Source organism: Aulonocara sp. 'chitande type north' Nkhata Bay, linkage group LG3 (assembly GCF_057382095.1).
Source record: "Aulonocara sp. 'chitande type north' Nkhata Bay isolate Kocher_YH1m ecotype deep benthic linkage group LG3, A_spYH_male_GT1.1, whole genome shotgun sequence".
NCBI lineage: Eukaryota > Metazoa > Chordata > Actinopteri > Cichliformes > Cichlidae > Aulonocara > Aulonocara sp. 'chitande type north' Nkhata Bay.
This window is the reverse complement of record NC_141346.1, coordinates 22,092,787-22,109,871: the sequence shown is the minus strand read 5'-3', so window position 1 is coordinate 22,109,871 and position 17,085 is coordinate 22,092,787. Positions and strand designations below refer to the sequence as shown.

General features: G+C 39.7%; 1 protein-coding gene across 1 annotated transcript; it reads left to right on the top strand.

The window, feature by feature from the left end:
• The first annotated feature begins 506 nt into the window (after nucleotides 1–506).
• On the top strand, nucleotides 507–16,356 carry LOC147334564 (L-amino-acid oxidase-like). The gene is made up of 8 exons (XM_086273149.1): nucleotides 507–706; nucleotides 819–870; nucleotides 1,438–1,661; nucleotides 12,979–13,091; nucleotides 13,236–13,437; nucleotides 13,963–14,031; nucleotides 14,403–14,539; nucleotides 15,286–16,356. The coding sequence occupies exons 2-8, from the start codon at nucleotides 846–848 to the stop codon at nucleotides 16,091–16,093; spliced, it is 1,578 nt and encodes a 525-aa protein (XP_086129275.1). The 5' UTR covers nucleotides 507–706; nucleotides 819–845; the 3' UTR covers nucleotides 16,094–16,356.
• Nucleotides 16,357–17,085: the final 729 nt, after the last annotated feature.

Genomic DNA, 17,085 nt, shown 5'->3' with positions numbered 1-17,085 from the left:
ATTAATTAATTTTGAAAATAAGTAATCAGTAAAGTAACGGGATTACTTTTTTGGGGAAGTAATCAGTAATTAGTTACTGATTACTTTTATCAAGTAACTTGACCAACACTGCATAAGATGCTTGTTCACCTCAAGTGACTCCAGCTGTGCATGTAATGTTTATGCTCCTAACAGGTAAGAATTTAGTATACTTACTTGATACATAGAGTCATCTGAATCATCTGACTCAAATTCATGACTCAAAGATGCAAGTTTAGTTTAGTGAGTTTATTTACAGTGTAAGTGTGATGTGCTATTTACAAAATCTTTCTGAGGTTGTCAGTTAAAAAGTCCATTATTTAGAAATTCAACAGAAGGGAGGTCCCATGAATCAGAGTCCTCTGCTTCTCCTGAAAAGAATCTCTCATCTCCACCAAGTGACGCACACTCCGCAGTTAGAGCACAAGTGCTTGACTGAACCAGGTGCATCCAGGATAGGGCTGATATCCCAGCAGGATCCTGCCCCTGTAAGGTATGTAGACACACCCACACACAGCAGCAAGCACACTGATGAAAAGGAAGAGCGAGAGAAAACAAAGTGGCGGGAGGAAAATTGTCGCGACACACTTGAGGACTGTGACAGATAAATAGATAAATGACATTTGTTTAAATCAAATTCAGATATTGAAGCTATTATGCATTGTTTCAGGGGAAAGCAGGGGATTAGGTGGGGGAATGATTTATTTCATTTGAAAGAGAACTCAGTACTTTCCAAGACTGAAAGTAGTGCTACAAGCTTTCATTGTGTTTTTCTCTTCCTCTTCTGTCTTTTCAAATAGCGTAAGAACATAGCAACAATAACTAAGATGGATAAAGTCCAATGGAACTTAGGTGAGTACTAAATTAACCTCACATTTTTTTTCCTTTATTGCTTCATTTCATTTGAATTCATTGTGATCGCTTACCTGACTGAGGCTGTGGCTGCTCAACAGCAAGAAACCTGTTCTGTTAGGCAGTTGTGAATCCCGGTATCTGTCTTGTAAAGTATATGTTGGAAAGTACAATACTCAATCTGCTGAACGTGCACATTCCCTTCTTCAGTTCCTCAAACACATTCCTGTCTGCGGCAATGATTGAAAAGTATTCTACTTCTGTTTTTTTCTGGGTTTCATTCACATTAATCACTCCATTATTACTTCAGCAGAAGTCATTTTCTGGACTTTCCATAAAACACATGTGACACTGTGACAGGAGGAACCTTACCCATTCTTTTGGGGTTAAAAAATGGTTATTCTAGCCTACTGACATAATGAGACAATGTCTGTGATGCAATCAAATAGTTACTCAACTAGACTTTGATTCAATAGTATTTAGCAATTTTGTCTGTTGCTTAAAAAATGTCTTTCCTCTTGTTTTAAAAGAAGGAAAGAAATATTTGACCTTTCACTGTGTTTCCAGGTGCTGTCACTGTGTTACTGTTCACTGTGTACCACAGTCACACAGCAGCTGCCAGGCTGAAGGAACATCTGGCTGATTGTCTAGAGGACAAAGACTATAATGAACTGCTGCTGACAGCAAAGGCTGGTCTTCCACACATAAATACATCTCATCATGTTGTTATTGTTGGAGCTGGAATGGCTGGGTTGACAGCTGCCAAGTTACTGCAAGATGCAGGACACAAGGTACATGTATCACACATATATCCTGATAATAAGAATAATATAATATAATGACAATCTAAATGCAATGTTAGCTGTCAAATCAAAGAGATTTCTGAAGATTTACAACCTGTAAGAAAACAAAAAAAAGTGCAAATCCCACATAAGTTACGTTTTTCTAACAGTGTAAAATTATGACATTTTAAAAAAAACACCTTCATCACCTTTATGGGGATTTTGGTATCATGAATTGGTATCATGATTCTTTACTTCCCCATTTTCTTTTTTCTGTACTATTTCCATGAGATTCACAGCAAAGGTTTTCATCAAAAACCATATTCACAATAACCATCCATGGCTGACGACCACCATCAGTGTCAAAGCCTTAATATAACATTGGGCACTTCAATTCTCCAAATCTCTTTTTCTATTTTTTTGGATAAAGTAATAGTTCATTAGTTGCTAATGTTCCACTCAGGAGGAGCAAAAAAAGCAGCCCATGTTTTTAAGCTTTGCACAAAACTTGGTAGTTGTAGTACAAATAAAGTAGATCAATAAAAGATAAATGGTAAGGCAAGGCAAGTTTACTTATATAGCACAATTCAACAACAAGGTGATTCAAAGTGCTTTACAGAGACATTAAAAACTAAAACAAATAAAAAGCATGATTAGAATTGATTAAAAAACAGTAGATAAAATCAGTAGTTAAAATGTAAGTTTTGAAATTTAAGCTTAAAAGAGTGGATTTGATGTTTTATTCAAATGCAGCTGAGAATAGGTGAGTCTTCAACCTGGATTTGAATAAACTGAGTGTTTCAGCTGATATGAGGCTTTCTGGGAGTTTGTTCCAGATATATGGAGCATAAAGGCTGAATGCAGCTTTATGGTTCTGAATCTGGGAACTGATAAAAAACCGGATCCAGATGACCTGAGGGATCTGGATGGTTCATACTGGGTCAGGAGGTCACTGGTATATTTTGGTCCTAAACCATTCAGAGCTTTATAGACCAGCATCAGAACTTTAAAGTCTATCTGTTAAAGTGAATTGTTAAATGTTTGTCATTTTTATGCTTACCATCTCTACATTGTTTTAACTCTGTGATGAAAGGAATTATTTTGTCCCCCTCCCCAGATTCTCGAGGTTCTGAGTGGGGGCTGTAGTGTTTTATCACAAGCACATCCTTGTGAAGGTCTGTTTGATGTTTGGTAAGCTTCCCGCCCTTTGTATGGCTTCACTTTGTTATCTATGGTAAACCATACATTGGGTGTGGGGGAGACTACCAGGATGTTGTTAGAAACCGTTGTGATTAGGAAGTCACGCACACAGAGAGGAGTGTAGAAATGTGTGTAAAAGTCATCTCCATATCTGGCTTTTGCTTTCTCTGTGTGAAGAGAAAATCTCCGTCCCGGTTTCCCTCCAAGGCGTGAGCACCGATAAGCAGAGTTTTGTCCTTTCCTTATAAGATTCCTAATTATTCAAAGTAACACTCAGGTATGCCGTTCAGCGGGTTAGTTACAGCGCCGGGAGTAGCTTGGGAGAACAAGGAAACACAGACTGCTTCAGGTTGCCTTCCCAAACCAACTCAAAGGTTTATTTAGTACAAAACAGCTTATATAGAGGAAAAAAAGGTTCGTGTGTCAGCAGGTTCTCAGTTCAAACCGGTACAGACCAAATAAGGAAACGTCTTCCTGCCTTGTGAGCAAAGAAGTATCCTTTGTGTAGTTTATCTCTTCAGTTACAATTTATGATCATCCCAGCAAAATACACTCCTAGACATAGAATACAGAGTTCTTTCATTAGTGAATTCTGAAACAAACCACCTGGCCTTTAACAAGCTCTTTTCTAGGAGATAAAGAAGGGAGGATGGGAGTAAGGAAGTGGTCTCGTCTCTGTGGTGTTTTCGACCTTGAGGTACCAGCCTGTGAGTCTTACACATTAATTCTTGGGTCACAGAGAAAGAGAAAAACAACTAGTAAATGGGCCTTATTGAGTAACAGTTCTCCTGTATAATATCACTACAAAACAATATCCTGTAAATGCTACCATGGTATCAAAATATCACAACAGTTCCCCCCTTTTATCATGAAATGATAACATAGTATAAAGACAGAACGTAATAACATAATATAAAGACAAATCATAAACATAAAACAAGTCATAAATGTAACTGGTCCTTCGAGCAAGCTTAATATCAAAAAATCCTGAGAGCGTATACATGGTATCACACAACAGACAATAATCATCGAAAACATGCTGCAAGGTTACAAAGGCTACAATTAGTTCCTTCCATTTTCCAAACATGTCCTGTAGCCACTTATCTAGCCACTGACCGTGGCCTGTATTGGCAATTAGTTCTATCTGCAATGCTTCAAGTCTATTCATAGCTTGTGTGAATGAACCATTAGGGGCGGTATTATTGGGAATGAATGTACAGCATACATCAACGGTTACTAGACCACAGGTACCGGTCCAATTAACAGGTAGAGCTAATCTAAGAGTATTGTTGCACAACCAATAACCGTTAGGGATTGCTCTAGTTAGGCGCGTGACCATGTGTGATTTAACTAACTCCCCCCAGTCAGTATCATTTAAGACACCTTCTGGGGGAACAATGATCGATTCTCCGCTCGAACTTGAACTGTGTGTATGTTCCTCCAGATATGATAAAACTTCAGCCACAGAGACAGCTAGCCATGTCTCATTACAGCGTGCACCTGGGGAGTCAGAGAAAAATGTATAGTTATCCTTTGTATAATCTATATGGGTGTCTGGGCCAGTTAACTTTAGTCTGCGCAGACATATCATACTAGTGTTAAAATGGAGAGGGATCTGTCCTAAGGGCAGTGAGGGTTTTAACCTATTCTTAGGGCGTTTCATTGGGGCGCAGGTCCCTGCGGTGTCATTAGATAACTTCAATAATTCGCCTAATGGAGTCTCAGGGTTAGTTGGTGTGTGTGTGTGTCTAAGTAGGCAGTCGAGAGGGCTCAGAGTCAACTGTAAAGTGTCTTTAAGGAGAGCATTATCTCCGCCGATTTTCTCTAGTCCCTCAGTGAGGGGGAAACCGGATATGGGGTATCCTACTATAACCTGTTCTGGGTTACCTTTTGAACAGACATAACAGTTACTGTTTCCTAAGTCACGAGCGGCTATTCTGGCATTTTCATACCAGGCGTTAGCTCCTGCTCTCGGGGGTGCATAAAATGGTTTATTAGTGGCGTCTATGTTGCCATTTACTAATTTTAGGGAACGTAACAAAATAGCAAAGAAAAATCCTAAAGTTAATGCGATAGATATGATAAATAACCTAAATATATAAGAAAATATATAAGAAAAAACACAGTTCTTCAGTCGTCTCCTGGCCTGGTCCCAGGTTCGAGAGACATTGTATAAGCGTCGTATGATGACAATGGGCATTTCATTTTCTCCATTATCAGGATGGAATGAGTCTAGCTTTATCAGATTAGACATCATGTGGTACTCTCGGCTTTCTGTTCCTGCTGGATGTTGAGTACCTTGTTCTTGTTCACGTGAAGGATCAAAGAGCTCTGAGTCTTGGCTCTTTCAGGCGTTGTGTGTTAATCAGTAATTGCGTGTGTGTATGTACATTGGATCCGGGCGCTGGCCCGCCGGAGATGTCGTCTACTTGATCCGACGCCTGAGATGGTCCGATTGGGCTGGTCTTAACCCTGCTGGCATGAATCCACTGAGGTTGTCCGTCTGTGAGGATGCTGGTTCTTCGTCACTGCCAGTACAGCCTGGGGGCTGGAAAACGCGCGGCCTCCCAGAGTGTCCTTGGTTTTAGTGACTTCTCCAACACCGCATCTCCTGGTCTCCACTGGTGGAACTGTGGAGGGGAGAGGCTGGGAGAGACAAACTTTCTGATAGTTATTATTCAGTGTTTCTACCAGATTGTGGACATAGTCGGACAATGCAATATTTACATCACCTTCTAATAGCGGTGCCCCTCTGGAAGCTGACCATGGTGTTGGAAATAGTCTTATTTCAAATGGAGATAATTTGGTTACTGCAGATGGAGTCATTCTAATCTGACAGAGGACTTGAGGAAGTAATTTGATCCAGGTCATTAAAGTTTTAGCACACTTTTGAATTACTTCTGATGTGAATGAAGGTCCTCTATCACTGTTAATTTGGTGAGGTATTCCAAATCTGGGTATTATTTCATTGCTCAACTTTTGATAGACTACTTCTGCAGTTTCTTTTGAGGTTGGATAAGCTTCTACTCATTTACTAAATTGATCCACTATTACCAGTAAGTACTTGATGCTTCCTTGCGCTGGCATGTGTGTAAAATCAATTTGTAATGTATGAAATGGAAAATCTGGTTGTGGTAAATGCTGATGTTCTGCTTTTGGTTTTCCTACATTAGTTCGTGCACATGTTAAACAAGTTGCTAATATGCTTTTTACTGCATGCAATGTTTTCTCAATTACAAATCTTGATTTTACAAATAAATCTTGATTTTACAAATCTTGATCTTGATTTTATTGCCCCTATTACCCCTCTTTGTCCGACATGACTCACCGTGAAAATGTCGGACAAGGACTGGCAGCAGGGAAGATGGGAGGGCAATCAAACCCTCAAGATTTTGTATAGGCCATCCTTGTCATCTAAGGTACAGTCATTATTCTCCCAATAGGTGTAATCACATGCAGAGGCCTGTTCTTGTATGAATTTTAAATCAACATTTGTGTCTAAATAGTCTGGGAGTGTAACAAGTGGCAGCTGTACGGGCACAGATAATACTTCCTGTGGAGGTGGGAGCTGTGATGCAGCTGCAGCCTTGGCTGTCACGTCTGCTAGGGCATTACCTGTTGCTTCGTCTGTGTCAGCTGTACTGTGTCCTTTCGTTTTCACAACTGCAATGGCCGATGGCAGCTGTATAGCCTGCAAAAGTCTTTGCACAAGATCAGAATTAGCAATCGGTTTTCCATCAGCAGATCCAGATCCTCTTTGTCTCCACAATGTGCCAAAGTCATGTACAACGCCAAACGCATAGCGGCTGTCTGTGTAAATTGTCACATGCTTATCCAAATGTAGCTCACAGGCACGTATTAAAGCCATGAGCTCTGCTTTTTGTGCTGAGTGAAATGGTAATGAGTGAGCCTCTAGTATGATGTCAGGCAATGTCACCACTGAATAGCCACAAAGAAATGAGTTGTCATTTGGCCTTGAACAGGACCCGTCCACATAAACCGTGGCTGAGTCTGAAATAAGTGTTTGCTCTAAATCTGGATGTGGTGCTGTGGATTCCTGTATACGCGTCATGCAGTCATGAACATCAAGCCTGTCTGAGCCATCCTGTCGGTCAGAAGAACACAGCATAGGATCAATAAATGTGCTGGCGAATCAGGTGTGCTGCTTGCTTTTATAGTGAGATTTGCATATGTTGTGTAGTTATGTTTGCTAGAATGGTCGTGACCTGGTGATTGGTGTGTAGAATAGTGTCATGTGAGAGTGTGAGCTTCTCGCAGTCCCTTATCATGATAGAGTAAGCTGCTACTGCCCTCAGGCAGGCCGGCATTCCTGAACAACCACGGACAGCACCTTGAATAGAAGGCTACTGGACGGTAGCCACTGCCATGCTCTTGGGCCAGTACATCTGTGCAGGTTCACAACAGTCACGCAGAATGTGGTCATGAAAAGAACAGTCTGGTATCCACTGTCTGCAATAGTTCACCATGCCTAAGAAGGACAGCATTTCCTTCTGTGTAGTGGGCCGAGGGACGGAGGTCACAGCTTTGACCCTGTCTGCAGTCATGGAACGTTTTCCGTGAGACAATGTGAATCCCAAATATTGAACAGAAGTCTGACAGTACTGCATTTTCTTTGCCGATGCTTTGTGGCCAGTCTGTTGGAGGTGCTGGAGAAGCATGTGTGTAGCAGTTTGACATAGTTCCTCACTCGGAGCACAGAGGAGGAGGTCATCCACATACTGGATCAGGGTGCAGCCCTCAGGAGGAGTAAAGCTGTCCAGGGTAGCACGGACCACCATTGAGAAAGCAGCAGAGCTGTCCATCATGCCTTAGGGCAAACGAGTCCAAGTGTACTGCTTATTTCTATGTGTAAATGCAAATAACGGCTGTGTCTTCATGCACAGGTACTGAGAAAAAGGCGGAACACAAATCCACCACAGTAAAATGTGGATGGAAATGTATGTCAATATCCTGCGAAGTCTGGAACGACAGGAAGGCATAATGACTGCATTAATTTGCCTTAAATTTTGTGTGAAACGCCATACGCCAGGTTTGTTAGGCTTTGGCACAGAATTGACAGGAGTGTGGGCTTTGTTACTCCTGTAGTCAATAAATCTCCTATGATGACATCTAGAGCTGTGGCTTTTTCGGTGGAAATGGGACATTGCTTGACATATACTGGCTTGTTGTTTTTCATGAGCTGTGCGTGATTAGGTATAAAGCCAATATAAGGTATAAGGTAGATCTATGTGTCGACATGGTTTAGTTATCGTAACCTATGTCTGAGTTATGTGACAAAACCACTGTTTGACCTTCACTTGTGTGAGCAGTTATCATGTTGTTGAACAGTGTGAGAGAAACAAAAGTGTGGCTCCCAGATATGGGATTACCTGGCAGTGGTTTTTGAACACGTCTTTGGCACATTGTGTGTCGTGGAATACCAGACAAAAAGGTGTTGAGTTCATTCTCTGCTGAGGCGTCCAGCTGACACAGAGTCTGTTCCTTCTCCATCATGTCGATGCAAAGGGCAGAGAAAACATAAGCTGTTATCAGTGTCAGCAAACATTTCACACTTTGTGTTAAATTAAATACACAAATTCATTTTTGCTCTGGGTGTCTGCGGCTGCTGGAAAACTGAGCTAAATTTGCACCTCTAGCTTGTCTACCTTGTGGATTGTAAGGCTGCTTAGATGTGGAGCCAGTATTGCGTGCTTCCCGTTGTTGCCAGTTACCTTGACTGGAAGAGCTCCGCTGACACCTAGTGGCCGGAACTTGTACTGCGTTCTGTGGTCGAGGCGTGCGTGCTTTGCCGGAGACTGCAAATCGATACTCACGAAACCAGTGTCCTATTTTTCCACAATAAAAACACACATCTCTACTCTTATCTTTCCTTCTGAAATCTCCCTGCTGCGCTGGAGCAGGTGATCCTGCATACATCATTTTTTTCACTTTCCTCTGAGCCTTCAACATCAAAATTCAACATTATCTTAACACTTTTAGCTTTCGTGGTAGTATCTGCACTGGCCTTCGGTTTTACTGACCTGTTTTCTGGCGATAATCGTTCGGGATAGGGCTCCGGAAATAAATTAGAATGCATTGAACTTACAGTTTTTAAGTTGTAAACAAAGTCAGTCACGTAAGTACTTCCGCATGTTCTGGTTACGTAATCATGGAAGTCTTCACCGATTCGCGGACGTGAGTTGCACGTGACCGGAAGTGGGAGGCGTACTGAGCCGTTATTTGAAACTTTATATTTTATTTTATTTTTTTTTGGTTTTACAGTTGATTTCGATTTTTTCTCGGACCTGTCTGTGGTCTTTGAATTATTCTGACCCATGTTCAGTGATTTCCAGAGGGGTTTACAAGCTTTGAAGGATTTATGTTAGTATTTTGCTGTGGCACAGCTGAGGTTACTTTAAATTTATTGCTAGCAATTTTTGTTTGGGTGAGCAACTTCTCACTTAACGAGCAACTTCTCGCAATACAACAGGCAACTTCCTGTGTCTTTCTGCTTTTAATTTACCTTATTCGGGGACTAAAGAAGTCGTCAGTGTATCTCTCTGGATCACTAAGTGAAACTTGCATCAGCATATCCCGTTTTTATGGGTGATCACTGAGAGAGGTATAATACGGTCTTTATATAAATATGAAAGACGCATATTTACCTTCGTCAGCGATCCCACTTCTTGACACCAAATTGAAGAGAAAATCTCCGTCCCGGTTTCCCTCCAAGGCGTGAGCACCGATAAGCAGAGTTTTGTCCTTTCCTTATAAGATTCCTAATTATTCAAAGTAACACTCAGGTATGCCGTTCAGCGGGTTAGTTACAGCGCCGGGAGTAGCTTGGGAGAACAAGGAAACACAGACTGCTTCAGGTTGCCTTCCCAAACCAACTCAAAGGTTTATTTAGTACAAAACAGCTTATATAGAGGAAAAAAAGGTTCGTGTGTCAGCAGGTTCTCAGTTCAAACCGGTACAGACCAAATAAGGAAACGTCTTCCTGCCTTGTGAGCAAAGAAGTATCCTTTGTGTAGTTTATCTCTTCAGTTACAATTTATGATCATCCCAGCAAAATACACTCCTAGACATAGAATACAGAGTTCTTTCATTAGTGAATTCTGAAACAAACCACGTGGCCTTTAACAAGCTCTTTTCTAGGAGATAAAGAAGGGAGGATGGGAGTAAGGAAGTGATCTCTGTGGTGTTTTCGACCTTGAGGTACCAGCCTGTGAGTCTTACACATTAATTCTTGGGTCACAGAGAAAGAGAAAAACAACTAGTAAATGGGCCTTATTGAGTAACAGTTCTCCTGTATAATATCACTACAAAACAATATCCTGTAAATGCTACCATGGTATCAAAATATCACAACACTGTGCACAAGGTAGGCCATGTCAGTTTGAGCTCAAACTTTTGTCATAGATCCGTAAGCACAGAGGGATCCAAACTTCAAGTACTTGTGTTTATTCACACACATCAAAACAAACACAAGTGTTTATTTACAAGTATTATTTATTTTATTATTATTATTATTTATTATTTATTTATTTATTTATTAATTATTTGCAATCGCCATATTGGCAAAGTGCAAAGTGACTGTACTAACTGATTCTCAATTCAAAATGTTCTTATGATGCTTGCTACAGTGTAGCGGCTCGAGTTAGGCTGGACCCGTTGGCCAGCTTCCCTCAGGGTCATTCCACGGTTGATTACATGGTCCACTATTGTAGCTCTGATGTAATCAGCAATTCTATTTCTTACTCTTCTTACCCTTCCTCTCCCCCTCCTCGTCCTCCTCTCCCCCCTCCTCGTCCTCCTCTCCTAGCAGTGCGTTGATCATTTGGAAATTGAGTGTAAAGCAGTGAGTTTTGTTTACAGTTCTGCAAAATGAGTGCTGTGCAGTGGATTGTAGCTACAGGTTTGCAAAGTGTGTGCCTTGTTGCAGGCTGCTCAGTTTGCATCTTTTGCTGTGAAGTACAGCCAGACTTTTGACCACTTCGCCTTGGGCATTTTTAATCTGTAGCTCTGCTCTAAAAGAACATATGTACCTGGGCCTGCCTACTACGCTCACAAAGGTAATATGATTGGCTAGAATCCAAAGTGTATGACATTTAAGGAAAAAAAAGCACCAAAATGTGCGCTGCTTTTCGGTATGGTTACTACCGTTTATGTCAGAACCGGTGCCATAATGTCACTGGATACCGGTACCCATCCCTAGTTACGAGGGGAGGTACCTGTTGTAAACTGTTGTTTATTGTGGGAGCTTTTTCAAAAAAAGGCACCGAGAGGAGGCCATCGTCGGGGTCATTCGTAATGAGCTGAGATACCGACGAGGCCTCCCTTGCAAGTAAATCGATCGATCGCTGTTGCCTTGTTTTTCTTTCACGGAAATAAGTCCTGGATACAGCGGGGTCTGAGTTTAGACCCAACACTATCCTCTGACGGACAGGCAGCCAGCGTAAAGACCTTAGAGCTGGACTAATGTGGTCCACTTTTTTGGTCTTAGTGAGGACTCGAGCAGCAGAGTTCTGAATGAGCTGTAGTTGTCTGACTGATTTTTTAGGTAGACCTGTAAAGATGCTGTTACAGTAATCAAGCCTACTAAAGATGAATGCATGGACTAGTTTTTCCAGGTCCTGTTGAGACGTCAGATCTTTTTTCCTTGAAATATTCTTGAGGTGATAGTAAACTGATTTTGTTATTGTCTTAATGTGTTTTTCTAAGTTTAGGTCTAGGTCTCCTGGTGACAGTGTGATATATATTTGTGTGTCATCTGCATATCTGTGATAGTTTATTTTGTTGTTCTTTATAATCTGTGCCAGTGGGAGCATGTAAATGTTAAACAGAGGGGGTCCCAAGATGGAATCTTGGGGAACTCCACATGTGATACTTGTCTGCTCAGATATGAAGTTACGTATTGATACAAAGTATTTCCTGTTTTCTAAGTATGTTTTGAACCAGTTTAGTACAGTTCCTGAAAGACCTGTCCAGTTCTCCAGTTGTTTGAGTAATATGTTGTGGTCAACTGTATCAAATGCTGCACTGAGATCCAGTAAAACTAAGACTGACATTTTTCCACTGTCTGTATTCAGACATATGTCATTAAACACTTTGGTCAGAGCGGTTTCAGTGCTGTGGTTCTGTCTAAAACCTGACTGGAAGGCATCGTAGCAGTTATTCTGTTTTAAGAACTAATTGAGCTGTTGAGAAACTGCTTTTTTAATGATCTTACTTAAAAATGGGAGATTTGAGATCGGCCTGTAGTTGTTCATTTGTGTCTTGTCAAGATTGTCCTTTTTCAGTATGGGTTTTATTACAGCAGTTTTTAGTGATTCTGGAAACACACCTGACATTAAAGAAAAGTTGACGATCTGTAACAGGTCTGACTCTGAAGTCTTTGAGACCTTTTTGAAAAAACTTGTGGTATGGTAAATGGTAATGGTAAATATTTAATGGTAAATAAATGGTAAATAATAAAACAAACATTAGCAAGTGTATTTAGAATAGAGGCTACAAAGATGACTGCATTATCAGTATGATTAATATAATGAAAGCAATGACACATAACAAGCAGCAAAAACATTAACAATAGTTCCCAAAAGGTTGATTCTGTTCATCTGGACGTAGCATTTTCAGTGGAAGAAACATTTCATCACTCATCCAAGTGACTTCTTCAGTCTCAGCTGACTTCAGGTTTGCCCAATCTTATAAACAGAATCAACCTTTTGAGATTTACATACATGTGTGAGCATGCATCAAGACATTAACAATAGCTGTACCAGCAGAAGCAGTAACAATATTGTTATTAATATTTCCTAAATACCATTAATACTGATATTTCCTAAACACCACAACACCATCCTTTTTTCTCCACAAGTGTTTGGCTGTTTTTATCATTCATTTGCTTGTTATTTTCCAAAGGGTTTGTTACTCCTTCTGAAAACTAACCAGGAATTTCATCTGTTACACAAATGTGTAAACATATACTTAACCGATAAAACATATGCATAACAACCATAACAATTCATCTTAAAGTCCATCTGTTATGATGGATAAACATTTGCATTGCACTCATTATTCTAGTGGTACTATTGTGTTTCTAATTCTAAATCATGTGGTTGTCAAGGTAACTATTGTAGAAGCAAGTGGTCGCGTTGGTGGACGGGTTGAAACCTACAGAAATGAAAAAGATGGGTGGTATGCTGAACTGGGGGCCATGAGGATCCCAAGTTTTCACCGGTAAGTTTTAACTATACAGATTAAATCCACTGAAGGCGTGCATTAAATCAAAAGGAAAACCTCGCAAACATGTGTTTTCCTTATCTTTAACATCTGGGATCATATATATCTAACTCTGCTACCACTGACTTTGTCTTTCTACAGAATTGTGCAATGGTTTGCTGATGACCTAGGGGTCAAATTGAATGACTTCATCATGGATAACCCTAATACCTTTTACCATGTTAATGGAAAGCGGAAAAGAACATTTGCAGCACAAGCAAATCCTGATGTTCTTGGGTACAATGTGTGGCCAAGTGAGAAAGGGAAGTCAGCAGATGAACTCCTTCAGCAAGCTTTACAGAAGGTGAGAAAAAAGGAAGCGAGTCAAATGTCTCTGGCATAAAAGAGTTGGATGGAGAAACATACAGTAGCTAATTCCTCCAGTTATTCAATTTACAACTTTTGCAAAAATGGAACCCTTTTGTTCCATTTTCTCAAAGATCATTATTGACCATATAACTCTGACCACTAGCACAAAAAAGCGAATCTTAGAGTTTTTTGTGATGACTGCAACATGTATGTTTCCTTGAATTTTAAACTGTTCAAATCATTAAAGCAGTTAAACTAAATTAAGCACACTCAAATGCATTTAAACATTGTCTACTCAACACTATGTAACATGACAAATGCTTTGACTGAAGATATTCTGAAAAGTCAAAGCAAGAAATTAAAATTGATTTCACCAACTGCATCTGCTCCTTCAGTCATGAAAGTATATTGTAGACTAATATGGACATTTCTGACTGCTCATTGCAAAAAGAATCAATGCAATAAGTAAGGTTCTGGACTTTTTCCATATAAACAACTGTTCTTTCTCCTTTTTTGGTAGGTAAAGGATGAGGTGGAGGCTCATGGCTGCTGGGCTGCACTGAAAAAATATGACCATTATTCCGTGAAGGTATAAATCATAATGAGATAATGAATGGTAAAATGAGAACAGTCCTTGTTGACTAAGTGAATCATGAGGATACATTCTGAAGAATCAGAGTACTTGCATTGGCATTTCTAAATGTTAAACATTTAAATGATTACCACATTTTATTACAAATAAGGGTATATGGATAACATAAACTAGTAAAAACACATTAGTAAATATTTATTTTAATAAAAAATTACTTACGTCATTTTACTTTTTCACCATGAAAGAGGTGGTTGTAATTGTTACAGCACAAATGTGTGTCAGTGCAAGTAAAACTAGCAAAAACATTTAATCAGATGATATTAATGTACATCCTTAGTTCACAAAATGTAAATGTTTGTTGCAAATAGGAGTACCTGAAAGAAGAAGGAGATCTGAGCCCCGAAGCGTTGAGAATGATTGGAGAGCTGCTCAACGAACAGAGTCTTATGTACACTGCACTTAGTGAGATGATCTATGACCAAACTGACATCAGTGACAGCACCAAGTAGGGCCTGACAACTCCTCAAACCTTCTTCATGTTTACATTTATGTGCAAAAACATAATTAAAATGTCTTTATTATCACCCAAGTAGAGCTTAAACAAAATTAAGAGTGCTTCTCTACCATTTGGTCACAAAAAGAGACCGTCACACACATGATTAATCCAAGAAAAAACTAATGTAATAATATATAATAGCTTAAATGTGCTTTTTAATCATTTGAGCCATTTAATATAGCAGCAAAGGCTTCAAATATAAAATATATGTTATGTGTTTGCAAACAGCAACTGCAATTTTTCATGTCTTTATGTAGAATATAAAAAAGTATCTATGAGTTTTCAGTGCATGCAAGCATATCAATAAACAATGGTAACATCCAGAAAACACGGAGCAGTTAAACAGTCATTTGGCACGACTTGTTTTGATATATCCTGCTTTTTTTACGTAAGCGCTTCACTATGTTTATCATGAGGGCCTTACCTTTGCCGCAAGGTATGGAGCACTTATCATCACGAAGCACGATACCATAACATTGTGATGACTGAACTTGTTCGAACATGCAGCAGAAGAGATGCAAACATTTAATGTGATCCAACAGCCACACACACGCAATACAGTTTGCTTCTGCCTGCTCTGAGCAGTTCATTAGAACCTAAAAATGGAATTGTAGAAACTGTACATGTAAATAATTTTCTACAGATATTAACTGCAATAATAATAAAATGTTATTTTTATGGCTCTTTTTTTATAGGTACTTTGAAGTTGTTGGTGGGTCTGATCTTCTCCCCAAAGCTTTCCTTACTGTCCTTGATATCCCTATTCTCCTGAACTCTAGAGTCAAGCGTATCAGTCACTCACACAAAGGAGTCATTGTATCATACCAAACCAGACAACAGTCCTCTCTTACTGATCTTCAGGCTGATGTTGTCCTAGTAACAACCACAACAAAAGCAGCTCTATTTATGGATTTCATCCCACCTCTGTCCCCCAAAAAGATGGAGGCACTGAGGGCTGTCCATTATGACAGCTCCACTAAAATCCTCCTCACCTTTAACAACAAGTTCTGGGAGAACGACGGTATCCGAGGAGGAAAGAGCATCACAGACGGGCCTACTCGTTTTATCTACTATCCAGGCCACAGTTTCCAAAAAAATAAGACCATCGGTGTCCTCCTGGCTTCCTACACCTGGGGTGATGATTCACTACTCTTCCTAGGTGCAAGTGATGAAGCCCTCAAAGAGCTGGCTCTGAGCGATTTGGCAAAGATTCATGGTGAGCAGGTCTGGGATTTCTGCACTGGGGTGGTGGTGAAAAAGTGGAGCATGGATCCTTACAGCCTTGGTGCCTTCGCTCTGTTCACACCCTACCAACACTTAGAGTATGCTAAGGAGCTCTTTAAAAGTGAAGGCAGTGTCCACTTTGCTGGTGAACACACAGCCTTCCCTCATGCTTGGATTGAGACGTCCATGAAATCTGCAGTAAGGGCAGCTAAAAACATTAACAGAGCTGTGCTGCTGAATTCAGAGTCAGCTAAATGTCGAAAAAGAGATGAACTCTAGGGTCTGACATATTTAGTCTTCAACAATCTTCAAAAGAAGGATCCTTAAACCACTTATCTACTTATTACAAACCAATCTTTTCCATGAATTAGCTAAGTAACAATACTAAATATTTTTGTTTCAGAGTTTACAGCTTTTTATCCTTTTGTTAATTGATCTCTTTTTTGTGCTGTACTACTCACTTTTCATATAAAAGGCCTTGGTAAATTAGTGGTGATAGAGATATATTATTAAAAACTGCATCTGTATCAAAGACTTTTTGTGATGTAGCATTTTCACACAATAAAGTGGCAATGTTATACAAAGTTAATGTCTATAGTCTCATTTTTTTCTTTGTAATAATCAAACCTGCTCAAAGATATACGTCCTGCATGTGGTGCCACTGAAAACACGTGACTTCTGGAAAGACGTTTGTTTAGCAAATGACAGAATGATAAAAGATTTAAAGGAAGTTACATTTTTCTCATCATAGGACCCAAACAGTGGATGTATATCATCTGACCGCACGAGACAGGGAAAAACTGAAACCAAAACTGAAGCCTCATTTTCAAAAGAGGCGGGGCAAGCCTGTCCTTTAGGATGGGGCAGTCAGGTGAGTAGTATAAACAGGAGTGAACTGAAGTGAACGACAAGGAGGAGACACGAGTTACATCGGATTAGCAAGTTCTTTTAAACGGTAATATAGTTTTATTTCTGTTTGGTAAAAATAATACTTGTATTATATGTGTGCAGGTTTTTCATATTTTTTATGCTTTTTAAAAGATGACTACAAATGACTTTCTAGACTTTTTTATTACAAAGTAAAACAAAATGTTTATAGGGATTAGATAAATGCAGCACCAAATGTATCAGTTTGTATAGATAGATAAAAAAAACAATAAAGCAGTTAGAAAAGTAAAAGTATTTGAGGAATTTTTCCAAGGGTTAGAGTTATCTGCTGCACTCCCGTCTGTTCTTTCAGGATTTGAGCATGTATGTGGGTTTATGTTGAT